Source organism: Haliotis rufescens, unplaced genomic scaffold (genome assembly GCF_023055435.1).
Source record: "Haliotis rufescens isolate VD_foot unplaced genomic scaffold, xgHalRufe1.0.p SCAF_19, whole genome shotgun sequence".
NCBI lineage: Eukaryota > Metazoa > Mollusca > Gastropoda > Lepetellida > Haliotidae > Haliotis > Haliotis rufescens.
The window spans coordinates 14,552,807-14,571,416 of NW_025963879.1; the positions used below are offsets into that span (position 1 = coordinate 14,552,807).

The 18,610-nt window shown below is 38.4% G+C and overlaps 2 protein-coding genes across 2 annotated transcripts in view; one reads left to right on the forward strand and one right to left on the reverse strand.

Annotated features, from left to right (window-relative positions):
- Nucleotides 1-1,808: 1,808 nt before the first annotated feature.
- On the reverse strand, nucleotides 1,809-4,552 carry LOC124148274 (prefoldin subunit 4-like). Its single transcript, XM_046519281.2, has 4 exons — nucleotides 4,476-4,552; nucleotides 3,705-3,809; nucleotides 3,398-3,468; nucleotides 1,809-2,259 (listed from the first exon to the last, which is right to left on the reverse strand). Exons 1-4 carry the CDS (start codon nucleotides 4,494-4,496, stop codon nucleotides 2,058-2,060), a joined length of 399 nt encoding a protein of 132 aa, XP_046375237.1. The 5' UTR covers nucleotides 4,497-4,552; the 3' UTR covers nucleotides 1,809-2,057.
- A 111-nt stretch (nucleotides 4,553-4,663) lies between these two features.
- The window catches only part of LOC124148272 (protein disulfide-isomerase TMX3-like), a 146,646-nt gene continuing 132,699 nt past the window's right edge, over nucleotides 4,664-18,610 (forward strand). Inside the window, exons 1-7 of the mRNA XM_046519279.2 lie at nucleotides 4,664-4,748; nucleotides 4,844-4,886; nucleotides 8,103-8,142; nucleotides 9,097-9,260; nucleotides 12,651-12,731; nucleotides 13,952-14,066; nucleotides 14,860-14,943. Of these exons, the coding sequence (XP_046375235.1) occupies nucleotides 4,709-4,748; nucleotides 4,844-4,886; nucleotides 8,103-8,142; nucleotides 9,097-9,260; nucleotides 12,651-12,731; nucleotides 13,952-14,066; nucleotides 14,860-14,943 (567 nt within the window). The 5' untranslated portion in view covers nucleotides 4,664-4,708. The remainder of the gene's footprint in view (nucleotides 4,749-4,843; nucleotides 4,887-8,102; nucleotides 8,143-9,096; nucleotides 9,261-12,650; nucleotides 12,732-13,951; nucleotides 14,067-14,859; nucleotides 14,944-18,610) is intronic.

Consider the following 18,610-nt stretch of genomic DNA (forward strand, 5'->3'; position numbering starts at 1 on the left):
GTCTTTAATTTGCATTGTTGAATTATACTTTGAAAACAATCAAGTTTATATCACAACTGTGATCATAATTATGTTTAACAGCATACAAATGCTTACGTTGCGATCTATATCAGTCATTGATAGAGAAGAATTCCACGTGTCGGTGATCAACCCCGTTCTTCGCAAGCAGTATATCTATCTACGTGGCAACGTCATCGTCTTGTCTTCGGGTTCCATTGCTATGAGTGAGTGAGTACGCCGCTTTGAACAGTATTCCAGTTTTATCAAAGCGTGTCAGCTTGATGTGGGAGGAAAGCCCGACTGATGCAGGTCTTAGACATTTGCCACTTTGGTGAAACCCACGACCACAGGTATGGTGCTGACAAACCTAGAAGCATAATCGGGGCGAACCACAATCATACGTGTCTGGCGTGCCCAAGGGACGCAACTCTGCGCATCGAATTGCAGCGCCTCAAGACGACTGGGACACCTCCAGCAGACGACTCATTTCAACAGCCATCATACAGCGGTGATATTACTACATGATGAAATGTGCAGTTGCACATATGGATTGTGCAACACAGTATGAAATAACCCCACCTTTAGACAAAGCTGGATTTGGTTAGATTACATTAACGACTGAATGCGAGTGAGTCATGGGCTAGGTCAGCCATTATAGTTGTCAGTGTTAGCAACGCTTTCAGCTATCACGATAAGAACTCACGCCCTACCGCCTCCTGCAATTGTTTTCAATTCCCTTCCTGACCGGTAGTACTCCCGACGATTTCCATGTCACAATTCAGGTTTAGAATAGCACAGTACCAATTTAATCAAAAGCCGACAGGTGCTATGATTGGTGGATGGTGGGTCATCGTACCCCAATGGCGCGGTTCACTGTTCATGCTTACAGTCACAAGGGTAGATGGGTTCGAACTGCATTAATTATAGGCTCCCGTGATACAGCTGGAATACAGGGCCTGTTCCACAAAGCGATCCAAGGGCTCAGGTGATAGCAGCCCACATAATCCACAGGGTTTTGGTTGTTGTGATCGCTGTGTGGACTGGGAACATTTGCACACGAGCAAAGTATGATCTACCTTTAATTGTTCCTAACTTCTTGTATAGAATTCAAACTTTGCACACACATCCATCCACAAAATGGTTCTCAATCTGTCTTGCTGGGTGAGGTACAAGGTCAATACTAATCCGACCTGCATCCTCATTAAAATCAGATCTATTAACCCTGACACATACCCCTGCTTCCATCAGCATCGGAGGAAAAGATATGATTTTAATTAAACTGCTGGGAAAAAGAAAGTATAGACTTGAAAATGAATGTGACAAAAAATTATGAACTTTATCAGAACACTGTAAGGTTAACGTCCAAAACACAACTATGATACCCATATCAAATACATCACTATTTCTTGTTTATTTCATTTTAAGCCATGATCAAACCTTTGTGTGTACTTTCTTTCCTTGCCCAGCAGTTTAGATTGACCAGATGTGTTGGTTGTGGTTAATCACTACCCAGCTTGTTCTCATGATACTGAAATTATTCTATATGGAAAAGTTGATGTCATGATGGAAGACAGTTATAAGTCTGTCTTTTTGTATTTACAAGCATGTGTATGTGTTACAGGTGCAGCGCTTGTATAAGGTACATCTACACAGGTTGCAGCAGTGACATAATTATCAACAGTCACTAGGTGTGCTGGTCTTATGAGCTGGACATGCACAAGAGAATCAAGTCATGCTAAAAGCACCTGTTCTGATCCTCTGATATTTTCTTCGAGTTAGAACTGAAATAGGCAAAACAAACAATTCTGTGTAGGTTCTTGTTTAATCAGTTAACCAAGTATTATGACACAGACAAAACAAGATTTTAGACAGTACAACACATGTGATGACAGGTGGTAATAAGATATTTGGAACACCTTAAAGTCTCCTTCAAAAAGATCCACAGTCCAAAGCTTTTCGTACAATTTGAGGAAGGACAGTGTTCCAAGCCTAAAGTTTCACTGAGGCAAACTATTGTAATGTACAATGATATAAATATCTGATGTTTCGATGATTCTTCAGTCATCCTCTGCCTCTAAATTAATATTGTTTCCAAACTTAGCATAAAGTTGTACTTTTAAATCTGAAAGAACTTTCTTGTGAGTCTCTGCCCTCTCTTCTAGTTCCTCTATGGCCTTCTGGGTATTTTCCTTGGCTTTCTCGATCATCTCATTGGCTTCATCAACAGTTGAGCTCACAAATACCTCTCCGATCTGGTATGTAGGATTGTTAAGGCTTTTTCATTGCTAATGCTATATGGGATATTAATCTTTAAAGTCACACTTCAGCTATAAGCGGATAAGATGGCAGCCTGTAAATAATCAGACAAACCAGTGGATCAGACAAACCAGTGATTGACATTATCAACAATGATCAATGACATGCAATCAACCACCTCATTCATTATGACCAGTAATGCTGGTTGCTGTGAACCTATTCTAACCCACAATAACATTTTAGTATCTTCACATGTGTTTATAAATAAGGCTCACTTAAATCAGACATCAGGAAAATGTAAGTATTGATACTGAAGGGGATGGGGATAGTGATTACGGAGCTTTGGATTTTGAGGACACTTTGATTTATGTTGATGAATATAGAATGATGGTGTTGAAACGACAGAAGTGGAAACAGTGATGCAGTACAGCAAACCCAGAATAGGTCTTCAGCAACCCATGCTGGCTGTAAGAGGCAACAAACGGTACTGGGTGGTCAGGCTCGATGACTTGGTTGATGCATGTCATTGCATCCCAACTGTGTAGATCGATGCTCATGATATCAATCACTGGATTGTCTGGTCCAGACTCGATTATTTTCAGACCACTGTCACATAGCTTGAACATTGGTGAGTGCGCAAGTATTGAGTATTGAAATATTTGTTTGTTTGTTGTTTAACAACAAACAAACAAATATTTCAATACTCAATACTTGCGACAAAATGACTGGTACTGCAGTTTCTTGTCTTAAGGAATGTGTATGATGACACAATCACCCTTGTTTAGACCAAACATGAAATGCTGGGGATTTATTCAAACTCATTCCCGGCCATTACCAGGGTCTGAACTTTCAGATACAGTTAACTGCCTTGTTATTTTCAACAACTTAACTTTAATCGTTTCCATTATTGCCACTACACATGTAAAAATTAAGTGTCTGGTTATTGTGGCCACTTTGATGCTTATTTCAAAAATAGTAACTGCTGTTATTTGAATGGAAATCTTGATTCATTGAACTTGGAAACATTATGTCAAGAAGAGTAAATCAAAATATAGATGTACTCTTATCACATTAACTTGATTAAGGGTTCAATGGCTCTCCCTCATGTGACAACACTACATAACATTATCTGTAAGGATATGGAATGGCGCCATCATCTCCATCTTGAAGCATTAGCTCATCAGCTGCATCCTCCAGATTTTGAAGATCTTTCTGCAACACAAACAATAGTATCACATTCAGTTGAACATATCTGACACCATCATGAACAAATACATGAAACATTTATCTTAACCTGAAACATATAGTATTAGTCATTTTAATTGATTCCTTCTTTTATTCAAAATAAACTAATCAAAATGTCACATTGTCAATACTAATTTACTAAACACTGACAAAAATAAATTGATGCATAACTTCTTGGAGCTGACCCTGTTTCAGTGTTTTACCTTTTTAGTTGTAAGTTCTTCCTTTATGTCCTGCAGTTTTGCATTATGTCTGGCAAACTTATTGATCTTTTGTTGATCTTCAAATGTCACTTGAGCATCAGATTCCTTGAAACAAATAACATCCTTGTCATCCAAAGATGAATGCTAACACATGCGTCATATACAAACAATTATTTTGGTAGGGGAAAATGGTATAGGACATCCTCTAACATCTTCTAGTATTACTATTTTTAAAAAACCCAAACCAAAACATGTTCAGTAATTCTCGCAGGGGTACTTGTCAACTGCTTGAAGGGCAAATTAGCTTGTCAGTTTACAAATTCACTTACCATTGTTGCTTACCAAAAACACAAACAACACATGGGTTGGCAACAATAGAAAAGCTTTGAAAGAGCAAATTCATTTTGTGAACATTTGATAAGCCAGTTGACAATAACCCTTCACATAGCAGTCTGTTAGTGTAACAATATATGAATAGTTCTGAAACACGTCTCATTATCTGAATGCTGACAATGGGTAGCTACCTTTCGTATTGACCATGAATGATTCTTATCACAGGCATCACACCAATTCTTAATGTATCGTTGTTAGGGTAAGAACTTCAATGAGAACGATTCTATCAGCAGTGTGGGATCAGATACGCAAAGTCTTTGGTCGGTTTGTGAGGTATTTCAACTAAACAATAGTTAAATGCGATGTGACAACAACATCTTAAACACAGATATTCGTCTCAATCAAAAATAACAACGATTTTATCACTGGTTTGCTCACCGAATCCTTCAAGGTAGCCATGCTTGATGTTTAGATTAGCAGTAAATTCCTGAAAATTCGAAATTATTCTCTTTGACATATTGCATTAAATTATATATTGATAGTTTGCAATATCTTTTCAATACCAAATTTAGCCACAAGAAAATATAAATGAACGACATTATAAACGGTTACTTATTTTCATTCAATCAAAATCATTCTATACTTTTGGTGCAGCACTGTTATGTTGAAACATGGCGGCTCCCATGACAGAAATTTTGGTCCTTGTTTTGGGTAAATATTTTGCTCGGATTTGACTTTATGTAGAACTTATGCGATTAAAATAATTATTTAGCACTTACGAAATGCAATTTATTTCATTATTGCAGCTCTGGTGTCAGCTTGTGCGGCCCAACTAGAGCTTGATGACCGGTAAGTCACACGAATAGCAGCCGGTGAAAAGATGGGCGTGTCCTTTAATCAATGCCGGTGTCAGTGGTTGTGTAGTAGAGTCATGTCAGTCGTAGTCATTAAATGCTCAGAAGGTAAGAAACCTCTGTAAAGCAAACAAGATCAGTACAGAACGAATCCTAACAAGACAGTGCTAATTGCCAGTAAACTGTTCTTGTTGCTCACGCGAACTTATTTTTCTCCATCATGGTTCAAATCTGATATTTGAAAGTGGCCTACATTTGGAATTCAGCACCACAGAGTTTACAAACACGCCGCAATATTCTATGGACTCATTTGTAAAACCTTTTTGCAAGATACACCAGCAAAACAACCTGTCACGTCAGCCTAGTAACGATTGATGGTGGGGGGGCATCAACTCAAGGGGTTATAGCGAAAATGGCACCTCAGCAAAACGTCACCGGGCGAAAACGGCACCGATTGGCGAAAACGGCACCTCGACTCAAGCGAAAACGGCACCTCGACTCGAGCGAAAACGGCACCTTATTTTTTTTTTTACCTTGGTCAAATGAATGATATTAAACTTACATTGTAACTTGCAAAGGCCAATAATTGTGAGATGTTAAAACAAGTTTACATTAGAAATTAGCCTCTGCTCCAACTATAATCCAACTTAGCTTATACGCAACTCAACTTATGGTTAAAACATAACATGCTTTGACGAAAGATAATAGAAATTAAACTCACATCGTCTCTTACAAACACAAATAATTGTGAAATAAAACAAATAAGAAATTAGCCCCCTACTCCAATTTACTCACCGACTTTTATTCACTATACGCTTTGAAGTTTTAAGTACCTTTACTCAATTTAAGCTGAAACTGTATTTAAGAGGCCTAACATGGTGCTGTCGGATCACAATTATTCACAATGGCCTTTCGATGTGTTGCATGCGAGAAGAATGACAGAAAAAAAATCAACATGCTGTATCATGTGATAACTGTGACCAGTGGAACTGGACTTTCTATGGCCCGTTATAGAGAAATTTGCCGTACTGACTTCCCTTTCCGCTGTGTGAAATGCGTAGCTCCCGTCATTGAAGAGGTGATCGGTAACTTTCATGTCAGTTTCCAGTCAGAAGATGCTGAAGAAATGAGAGTACCAAACCTATCGGAAATTCACATTACGGCTTCAGATGTACTCAATACATCAAATACCATGTAAATAAACCCTATATATTACTACACTAATCGTTGTTATTAAACATAGAGGTTCCGTTTTCGCCCGACACATAGTAGCCGTTTTTGCCAAATGCGGTGCCGTTTTCGCCAGAGAAATCGGTGACGTTTGCTGAGGTGCCGTTTTAGCCTGCACCCAACTCAAGTATATCTAAGCTCATCTTAATGATCTATTATCTCTGCAAGCTATATGGCTATCAATATATTGATGCTGCCAAAATCCAAACGTCGCCATTCTCAACACTACCTATCTACTGTGGGACAATGAATACATAGTGGTTTGGAAGACAAAGATAGATAAGAACTGTCTTCTCATGCATTTTAAAACATTGAAGTTGAAGTGTTGAAGCATGGAAATAAATGCACTTGTCAGGGTTTTTCTTATTCATTATTATGTCAGAATGCAGTTGCATTTTTTCTTCACACAAAATAATCGAGAGAGCAGGATGAAGTGGTTTCGTGATGGATATATACTCACCACCATAAGAAATGTGAATACCATACATGTTGGTTAATATATGAAGACTTGCTCATATTCAAGAGCTATTAGATTGGTTTGATGCACAAACGAACATACTGAGATGATGTGTGAACCGATGCTCATGAACATGAATGCATCACATGTGACATCATCAATCCATGACTCATGCAGGATTAGTGTAAAAAGTTCGAAAATCATGAGCAGCACATTGTGATACGAATAAAGTCACTCTCTGGTAACACTTGACTGATGGTTAATTTTGTCATTAATTGGTACACATTGGAAACATCTCCTCTTAATGTACATACTTCTCCATATGTTTCTATGATTCGTGTATCTTTTGGAGGTGAGATTCTTGAAGATCCGGGGTAGAATAGGTTTTCAACAAGTCATGCTTGCCATAAAAGGCGACTGTGCTTGTTGTTAAAGGCAACTAACAGGATCGGGAAGTCAGGCTCGCTGACTTAGTTGATGCATGTCATCGTATCCCAGTTGCGTGGATTGATGCTCATGATGTCAATCACTGGATTGTCTGGTCCAGACTTGATTATTTACAGACCGTGGTCATATAGCTGGAATATTGCTGAGTGCTGCATTAAACAACAAACAACAACATCTTTTGGCGGTGAGTATATATATCTATACCAGCTAAAGGAAAATGTCATGGAACTTCTCACGCAAGCCACATTCACTCCGTACATTTCCTGAGATATGATTCAAATGCTGACTCAATGATGTGGCATCATAGGCAATGACTCTGTCTTCCACGTTCCTTACTATGATCCACATTATCATTACAGTGTTCCCTCCCACACTTTTCTATCTGAAAATTGCCCTGGCAAAAAATGATTAATCGGTTAATCGTGAACTCAATGTCTGATGCCTGGAGCCGTTTTGAGTTCGTGCCATATTAGCTCATTCCTTTCCACTCGGGATCTTTAAGATTATGGAACAAGACAAGTGTGCCAAATGGCCTAGTGACCACAGACCATAAATGTCTGTATACTGAATGACACTAAGGCTATCCGTAACCTTTGCAAATGTCTGTCACCACTTTGTCCTTTTCTGTTCCTCTCCGTAACCCTTTAGACATGACTAGGTAAATTTGCACAGCTTGTAAATTTTAATTGTATGGTTGTAGGATCTAGCTTAGTTGGTATACTTGTCCGGCCAACAATCTGAAGTTTGCTAGTTTGATTCTTACAAAGACTGGTTACTTGTCTCAGTGACATGTGACCTACGAATGCATACAACAGATATTATCTTCATGAAAAGTTGTGGTGCTGAATTCTTAAGATACCGCAAAAGTATCCGTAACATTATGTCAGGTTAAATGTATCATTTTTTGATAATGCATGATGGTCCTTGTTGTTCTTGCATCATGGTTTGTTCTATCAATAGTTCATTGTATTGAGTGGTTCTGGATGTAGGTGGCATAGGGGAAATTGTGAATATTGTTTGCTTATGAATACTTTTATTTCATTCTGATACCAATATTAATTGCAATTGAAATTTCAGATTCTTAGAGCAGAGGAAAGAGGGATTCTGGTTGGTGCAGGTATGGAACTCACTGTACATTTTCAGGGATTTATCTGTGTTATATATTTTGGGGTGATGATCCCCAACAATGATTACATACAGAAATTTAAGTGGTACCAAATTATGAAATGGCAACATTCATTCCTAAACATGCATACAAAGTTTCTGCATCACAGTGGATGTGCTTTGTATGTTTTCTTCCCCCTTTTCAGATTATTTGGATATAGAGGCAGGTACATGCATCATATAAATCCCTGCATGGTGTAATTATCTGAATTAAACATGAAAAGCTGTATCAGGGAATATGTTCATCATGTTCAGAAGTCGCGTTCATTTGATTCAGATATTTGTCCTTGTTTTGGTCATCAATTTTCTTGAAAGAAAATATAAAGTACCAATCTAACAATATTACATGATTCATTAATCTCATTTAAATCAGATCTTAGAAAAAACTTTCTGATGTGACCCATTAGGGGATGTCCTCAGATCTTTGCTCAGCGGTTGTGAGAACTAAGATCTGATTTTAATGAGATTGTATGATACATATACATTATATATGCGGCTATGTTTGACGTAATTCAGTTTGTATAACAGTTGTTATAATTAGTTGCACCTGTTAATGTCACACGGAAAGGATTTATGCTGGGTGATGTTTATATTGATTCTAGATCTCAAAATGTGTTCCGGGACTTTGCGGGCATTGTAAGCCTAATCATGTGAGACACTGCATGTGTGGAGTTGTGTCCCTTTGACATGTGAGAAACCTATGATCATGGATCTCAATTTGTCCTGATTTTGTGTCTGGGGTTGTTGGCACCATACCCTTGCTCTTTGGTTTCAACTAAGTGGAAACATCACTTCAGGCATCACTTTCCACGTCAAGCTGACAGACTGTGATTTGACTAAAATACTGTTGATTGCAATGTCAAACCAATCTCACAGTCTTATTGACATTGATAATGATACATTTCAGTTCTACGCCCCATGGTGTGGTCATTGCAAGAAGCTGGAGCCCATCTTCCACCAGGTATTCCGCGAACTCAGGAGCACGCCAATCCGGGTTGGCAAGATAGATGCCACAAGGTTCTCAAGTGTGTCCTCAGAGTTTGACGTCCGAGGCTTTCCGACTATCAAGTTGTAAGTACATGGAAAGTGGTGTTTAATGTGTTTGTTTATTTCCTTAAGTGGCAGGAGATAAATGATCTTCTAATTCCTAATATTGTCTCTCAATGATGCAATTGAACCATTTAAATGATTCGTTTGTTAGAGTTGTCTCCCTTTGACTTCCATCACTCAGCCTCCAAGTCAGATTGGAAGGTATTACATGTACAGAGATAAGCTACAGCAGCCATATTTTATCTGGTATTTGTCCTTTTTACCTGGTATATGTGATAAGTGTGCATATTGGGGATAATTTTGTGAGTGTGGTTTGTTCTGACAGAGCCCGATACGAAATATAGTCATGTCTCGTTAATCCGACACTCGTTAATCCGACAATCGGCTTTATCAGACACAAATGATGGGAACCAACTTAATCAGTGCTATTTAGACCCATTAATCCGACAGTCTCGCACTCCGACTCCGACACGCCTAATTTGCAACGAATTGCTGAAATCCCTCATTAATCAGTCTCGTTAATCTGACACAGTGATCAGCGTACTCTGTGGTCATCTGCCCGCGAGTACACAGCCCCGTGTTTTGATGCCAGACGAGTCGGCGAGTAGCTGCATATTTCAACGGCTGCAGAGATAAACTTGCTTAACAAAAAACAATTACTGCTTTAAATGCACATTACATTAAAGGGGCACTAATCTAACGCAATTCCCCGTGACTGGTTGTTGCCTTTGTTATTGTTTATTCCCAGTGAGTACCCGGATGTAAAGCAGAAATCTAGACTAGTTCGCGACCTCTGCTGTGCAATTCGTAAGCGCTTCAGTCACTTTTATGGGTAGTAATAAGGGCGTATGGTCACATTGATCAACAAAATGAAACACAGTTTTCGAGATAATAAGGAAATGTAGGTATATTTGTGGGTAGCATCGGTAATGGTGACGAAGTTTTGATAAGTCACTTTCTTAGTAATTTTGCGATTTTCGTTTACACTATTTTGACTTGCAACACAAAGTAAATATTTCAGCTGAGCATTGCTTTTGTAGTGTGTATATTTTTTTACTGTCAAAATGTGTAACATTTTCAAATTTATTAAACGTCTAAATATTCAGTTACTTTACAAAGTGACTGAAAAACATTTCTATCTGTATTATTATGATAACGAATTCCAAACATTTTGATGTTTAATGTCATCACCAAGAGACTGAAAATGTTACGTTGAAAAGTACATTTCTATGTTGTTTGGCTTCTAATCCTACATAATAATCTGTTGTGATGTTTGTAGGTCCTTTTGATCATCTTAATCAATCTGGACAGATTTTTTAGTCAAAATGACTGAAATATTTACACATTTTATAAATTGCCTGAGAGAATCACATTTTACAAATTGACGGTAATATATACACGCTTACAAAGGAAAAGACCTGTGAAAAGAACGTCTATCGCGCATTGAAAAAATTCCCAACCAAGACGTAGAGAAACAAGAACGAATCGGTTCAAACGAAGGAAAACCAAATTTCAAATACCATTATTGCAACCTACCAAATTTATGTGTATAAATTTTAGGCAGCTTCCTTGGTCGAGGAATGTATCCGTGAATATCCACACAAAGGAACAATATCCTACTCGTCTGCAGCTGTACAAAGAAACTTATTCGATGTCACGTGTCTCTGTAACAATCAAATATTTTAAAAGATATATATCGGTTCAGGATATTATAACCCGTGTTCCTTTCTCAACTTATCACTTAGATTGTTTCAGGTGTTTCACATAGGTGTCACGTCTCAAGGGTCGGCTGAGAAAGCCCACATGACGACTATTTCAATAACGTCCACGGTTCCTAAAAAATCCATTGAGTGATAGATAACAATGAGCAATCAATCAACGTATTATTAGTTAACCCATTGAACAAAGTATGTTGTTTTTACATCGACACTTCACGCCATGATATGAGTGTATTCCCTTTGTTTTAGTAAACCTAGACATGTAAACACTCCCTTTTGACATATCCACTGTGCAAGATAACAGTGATTAATCAATCAACGTATTTTCTGTTAATCCTTTGATGACTAGGAACGATCCGTTGATTTACAAAAAAAGTAAATGAACTGATCATTCACCTCTTGCTGGGCTGCCACGTGCATATTACATAACACACATTTCACCTCACTTCAAACCTGGATTTAGATTGAATAATTACCCCAGACACAATAAATGCCAAATGGGAACCTTTGTCAGGTAATCTAAGTGGTGCTACCACTAATTGTACCTGTAATAAATTCATTAACTGAGCATCAAGTGAATGACGACAAATACACAAGTGTAGGGTTATACGAGAAAACGTGGAGGACAACAAGGGAGTAGTAATCGTATTATCGACGCAATCCGAAATCCGAAAGTGCTTTCACTGCATAGATACTTATTTTAGTATTAAACTATAATCATTTTGGGTATTTCCAAATGACGACATCCGATGAGCTCCGACGTTCTTTTTATCTGTTTGTTTAGGCTGAAGAAATTAATAAACATGCGCCCTTTGTCGAAATCTTTATAGATCACAGTTAACCAATCAGTGTTTATGCAAAAATGCGTAAACAAATATTGCCTCCAGCCTCCAAGTTTATTTAGCTGTCCTTGCAGACGGTAGCCCAGTCTCTGGTCACGCTCAGTTGCGTTGCGTAACATCCGGGTGCTCACGGGGAAAAAAACAATAACAAAGGCAACAACCAGTCCGGGGAATTGCGTTAGATCAGTGCCCCTTTAAATTACATGCCTAGATTACCTCAATCTCAAATAGGATACAAGTTCTAGCTACCACTGAGGACATCCCATTACAGGTCACATCAGAACAACCTTTCGCGAACTTTGACCGACCAATGAAATTATTAACAGGAAGTCGACATTAGCCACTAAGAAAACAGCTTTCTTAAGCATTGCGGCACTAGTTTCAAATTAGCGACTTCCATTCCAGACTATGCTTTCAAAATCAGTCAATTTTGAATCAGTTATACTGTCCGTAACAGTAGTTTTGTGTTAAACTTTAGTGGTTACATGGTTAGAAAACATATTCGCCGTCATATAGCTGGAATATTCCTGAGTGCGGCGTTTAACAACAAATCAAAAAAAGAAAACATATTCCGCTGACAATGTAACACAACAATATGAATATTTCGTTTTTCCTTTTCCTACATGTTGGTGTCGTTATCTATCGTGTAGTCGTCCAATTTTTTATCATGAATGGTTATACTACCTAATTTCGTTTATCCGACATTCTCGTTAATCTGACATAATCATATGCAACCAACAATGTCGGATTAATGGGACTTGACTGTATGCTGTAATTCATGTCCACGACTTGGGAGGAGTTATCCTCCTTTGATTGTAGGGCTGTTTCTCAATGTTGCATGTGTATTTAAGTTTCAGTGGAGATAATGTCTACACCCACAGAGGAGACAGGACAAAAGAAGATATTATGGAATTTGCTCAGCGGGCCCAAGGGTGAGATTCAGATATTTTGAAAAAAACATTCAAAGCCTTGGTGCTATTTTCATCTGTCTGTGTCACTTTCCCAAAAATGTATAGGTGACAAATTCAGGAATTTAAACTCATCAAATGTGCATGAAGTTACAGTGGGTTACCGGATGTTTAGCTTCAGATGACAATGTGATAAGAGGTCATTATGATTATATTGCCTCAGATTAAGGGAAATTATAGAACGTCTGCTAACAGCTTGAGAGCTGATGGGTATTTGAGTACTCAGTCAGTTTATGTGGACTCGAGTCCTACATCAAGAACTAAAGTACCCAGAGGAAACAACTCATGTCTCCACTTCTCCAACATGTGGTTAGAGTGGTAAAGTGTCTGGATGCATTTTGACTCTGATAATGCTGAAAAAAAGAATGGTTGCCTCAGTGCAAAGTAAATAGCGATGATGATCCTCATGGTGATGCTGCTGCTGTGGTACCACTGCTGCTGTTGATGCTGGTACCACTGCTGCTGTTGATGCTGTTACCACTGTTGCTGTTGATGCTGTTACCACTGTTGCTGTTGATGCTGGTACCACTGTTGCTGCTGATGCTGTTACCACTGTTGCTGTTACCACTGCTGCTGCTGATGCTGTTACTACTTCTGCTGTTGATGCTGTTACCACTGCTGCTGTTGTTGCTGTTACCACTGCTGCTGTTGATGCTGTTACCACTGTTGCTGTTGATGCTGTTACCACTGCTGCTGTTGATGCTGTTACCACTGCTGCTGTTGATGCTGTTACCACTGTTGCTGTTGATGCTGTTACCACTGTTGCTGTTACCACTGCTGCTGCTGATGCTGTTACTACTTCTGCTGTTGATGCTGTTACCACTGCTGCTGTTGATGCTGTTACCACTGTTGCTGCTGATGCTGTTACCACTGATGCTGTTGATGCTGTTACCACTGTTGCTGTTGATGCTGTTACCACTGCTGCTGTTGATACTGTTACCACTGCTGCTGTTGATGCTGTTACCACTGTTGCTGTTGATGCTGTTTCCACTGTTGCTGCTGATGCTGTTACCACTGCCGCTGTTGATGCTGTTACTACTGTTGAGGTTGATGCTGTTACCACTGCTGCTGTTGATGCTGTTACCACTGTTGCTGTTGTTTTTACTCCAGCTCCTGCTGATGTTTGAGTACATTTCAAGAAAAGAATTAGAATCAGGGTTGTCATCTTATCCATTATGTTTCAGCCCTGCGGTGAGGAAGTTGGCCAGTGTTGGGAAGTACAATGAGGCAAAGAGTCAGCACACTGACAATGTCTTCTTCCTGTTTATTGGTGATGATGACGTGAACGATGATCTCTATGTGAGTACAAGTCCTGTGAGAATTACTGGTGGAAGCTGTAGGTCCTCAGTACATCGATGGTAACATCTTGATTTCAGCTGTATCATTGATGTATTTTGCACCAAATTCTGCCAATACTATGAGGGTAACGCTATTTTTCAACACGAATGTCACTGACCCACTTTTACAAATATGGAAACGTCAATAGAACAAACCAGATGACGTCACTATTGAATGTGACGTCACCTATCCCTACCCTATGTATGACGTTGCCTAACAACGGGCGTGATAATGGCCCGTCGTCAAGAAATATGAAGGCATTATCAAGTTACAGTGGCCCGCTTATTTTTGATAACATGCGGGCAGTTTATGATAATTCTATCCATTTTAGCTATAATATAAGATATATTATGATTTTTGGTAAAAAACACCACCCTTTAAATCTTAATTGTTTTGATATTGCTAGGAAATCAGAATCTTTCTCCATACTTACTGGATAAAAATTTCCCCATAACATTTTCTGCTTTTTACCTTTTGCTTATTTTGTGGTGTTGATATTTTACGAGGGTTTCAGTCATTTGCTGTCACTGGCAAATCACTACAAATAAACAACAGTCACTACTGCCACATGACAATGACAATCACTTGTTCGTCTGGTCCAGACTTGGATTATGTATCATCATATAACTGGACATTGCTGATTGTCACAACAAACAACAATCAAATCTCATTTGGAGGAATTGAATCAAAAATATATTTTTATGAAGTGTGACTATGATATTGTATATTTATGATTTATGTTCTGTAATTTCAGTCTATGTATGCATCAGTAGCAGAGAAATATCTAGTTCAAGGATATTTCTATGCTGGGACCAGAAACATACTGCCAGAAGCCCTTGTAAGTACCTGTGTGAATTAGCTATAGCTTGAAAGAAATGATTGTTTGTAAATAAGCTGATAGGGTAAACAATTATCATGCCCCTGGTTAGAACTAAACTCCGAGCTTTACTAGCCCTGGTTAAGGTAAAATGCCTTTGTAATGTTAAAACAATTGGGAAATTTGTTCTAGCCCCGGGCTGGTGTTATGTTCTAACCCTGATGCCACTGAATGACATCATGAAGACAAAGCCATCATCCAGACTTGATAATTTGCAGGCCACACTCACATGGCTGCAATATTCCTGAGTTCAGTGTTAAAAATCCCAACAAAAACAACAAAGAACCATAACACTGCAGTCTGTGCCAGAATATTTTGAGTCTTATAGCCCTTGTTTGGCTCTTAGCATCATTTTTTGTAGAGTTTAGAGTAATAATCTTGGCTACTATTACCTGAGCTAGCTAGACTGAACAGAATTTTACTAGACTTGGGCTTTGGACAAGGTGTTAAAGTCACAAACTGTAACTGTGAAGAAGCTGGACCTACTCTCCTTCTCCCTTGTCCCGAGATACTGACACTGAACAATGGTAAGATTCAGATTTATGACAGATTCTCAAATCCATGGCATAATGATATATACATATTTATTTCCATAAAGTGGGTTGGCAAACAAGCAAAGTTTGCTTATCTGAATGCCTCTCCCAAACATGATACATAAACAAATTACAATGTATTGAAAGTGACATGAGAAATAACATGCATTATATAACTGACATTAAAGATAAGTATTGTTCTGTAAGTGTTTAATAACTGGATAAATTTCGTAACTACAGTTATGTTATTATTTACATCCAGCACAACAACATCGCAGTATCATATAGCAAAGCCAATCTCTAAATCGGCAAGAAGATAGAATATAACTGTGCACTGATTTCAAAATTTCAAAATTTGTTACTGTCGATAAATGTGAATTACCATTTAGAATTGAATTTAAATACAAAATAATACATATTTTGCCTTACTGTACTGTACTGGCATATTTCTGGTAATTGGTAGATCCTGCTATGGCATAACCACAATATATTGCAGAATAGGATTATGTAAATGCCCTAGTGTACTAGTTTTCAATTTGCAAGGACAGTGCTACATATGCTGTTCTCCTGTTCTTCATTGAACTGTCTGACTCCTGATGTGCCATGTGGGTTCTACTTGAAGATACCTTAACAGAATCAAATTTCTGGGGAAATAACCTCATGTGAAAACTGAAACTGGCTGGTGACTTACAAGGCTAATGGCCCACCTGGGCGGCAATATTTAGAGACTATTTCACTGATTCATTGGTTGTGATGCAGCCAATAATGAGGCTAGACTTTGTATGAAGATCACCTTCCCCACCCTAAGAATAATAATAACTATAGCTATGCATGCCAAAGGGCAGTAAGATTCACGAGAAATGAAGAAACACAAGAAAGTTATGTTGCAATAATTTGTAAAACTCACATTCACAAGCGTATGATCAACACGTTTTCGTTTTCATTTTCATGAGACTGTATTCTGGAAATGATGTAAACACTGACGAACAGCTTCCACATTTTTGGGGAAGCCCCTGGAAACTCCTTAGCATGAACAAATACAGAACTGTTGTGTATGATCACTTGGACGTTAAATCTTGCTATCTGTATTTCCATGTGTAATATCCTTACTACCTATCAGCCTCCATGATGGCCCAGGTTAGAATTGGTCATCAGCAACCCATGCTTGTCCGTCAGGCGACTAACGGGATTGGGTGGTCAGGCTCGCTGACTTGGTTGATACATCATATTCCATTTGTGTAGATTCATGCTCATGATGTCAATCACTGGATGTTCAGTTGTTTACAGACTGATGTCATAAGGATGAAATGTTGCTGAGTGTGATGTTAAACAACAAACAAACAAATACTACATGTACAACCATAATCACATGTCAATAATCAGACAATATCAGCAATGATGACAACACCTAGTTTCCAAACATTCGACGGAAAAGAGTGAGTGCCAAACATTGCACAAGCTCTGATGTTCAAACAGTTCGGCCATTACTCTATCAGGAGATTAACATTATGTGTTGTCAGATTTGCGGTAGTTTTTGAGTATTCAGTACCGAGAAATTTCATTTGGAACTGATGGAGTTAACAAATCTTAAAACTCCTATCAGTGCAACATTGTCAAATACAAAAGTTATCAATAATTTTCCCCAGTACTTTATCTCTACATGGGGGCAGGTGGCCCAGTTGTCTATGGCAGCGCAATTTGCTGTGCAGAGTAACATCCCTTGGGCATGCCAGCAACCTATTATTGTGGGTTTGAATCCTGGTTCACCCTGATTATGTTTCAAGGTTTGTCAGCACCATACCTGTGCTCGTGGGTTTCACCGAAGTGGTAAATGTCTGACATCTTCATCACTTAGGGGTATTCTCCCAGAGAAAGCTGACAGGCCGTGATACAACTTGAGTGCTGTTAAAAGCAGCATTAAACCCAACTCACTCTCTCAAAGGGAATTCTGACAGTTGTGAGACAGACACAACATCACTCTGGAATGGTTTACATCACATTCTGTAAATCTTGAAAGAAATTAATGCGAGCGTGAATGTAATGTGAAAAATGTGAGTTGTGTTTGTTCGCATTATGAAACTTAGCATATATGTCTCCAAAATGACTATCAACAATAAGATGGCCTCACTGCACACTTTGGAAATACCCACCCGTGTCAAACTAGGCATCATTGACCACTCCAATCAGTGAACTGTTGTTGGTTCAATTACTTTATTGGCTTTGAACTTCCTTAATGCCAGTCAGCAGCATAAACATATAAACTACATGTTGTTTTTAGGAAAAGACTGTTTATTGTTATTATAGAAGTGTTTAACCCAGTGCAAATAAGCAGTACTATTTGCTGTTTGATTGGATTAAGGTAAGGATATTTATCATCCAAAACTGGCTCCTTCAGGAGATATTGCTTGGATTAGATCAAGCGATATCTACACTGTAGATATCGCTGCAATGAAATTACATCACAATGCTTTGCAGACCATTGTGATGTCACCGGTTACCATGACGTCACAATCAAATGACATCACTAATGGCTCTGCTACTGAAGCTGTTAGCAGTACTTTTTACACTGAAAACACTGCTAATTACTGTCTACATATTGAAAAAGTTGGAAGAATGATGTTGGATGATAAATAAAATCTCACCATCGTGTCTTCTGATATCAAATATATCAACACTCGTTGATAAAAGTGGCAAAAATCCTCGGCAAGCCTCGTAATTTTTCCACTTTTATCAACTCGTGTTGATATATTTGATATCAAAAGACACTCGGGTGAGATTCTCTATGTATTATTCCACTGGGGATGGGGTGGGGGGAGTCACATTGATTTTAAGTCACATTTTTGTCTAGGGGTCAGCAGTGTATTAATTTGGAGACGCATTAATTTCAAGATTTACAGTACTTGCATGATAACTGAACATGTCGAGTGAATGGAATTTGAGAAAAACCTACTAATTCACAGTTGTGATATGTTAATCAAAATGATTATGTTATTAATGTGGTATCCATTTCGCCATGACAAATGGCATGTTTTTAAAAAAAGAATTTGGATTGAAAAAAGATGCTTATCAAGAAGAGTATCTATATGCTGTAAATT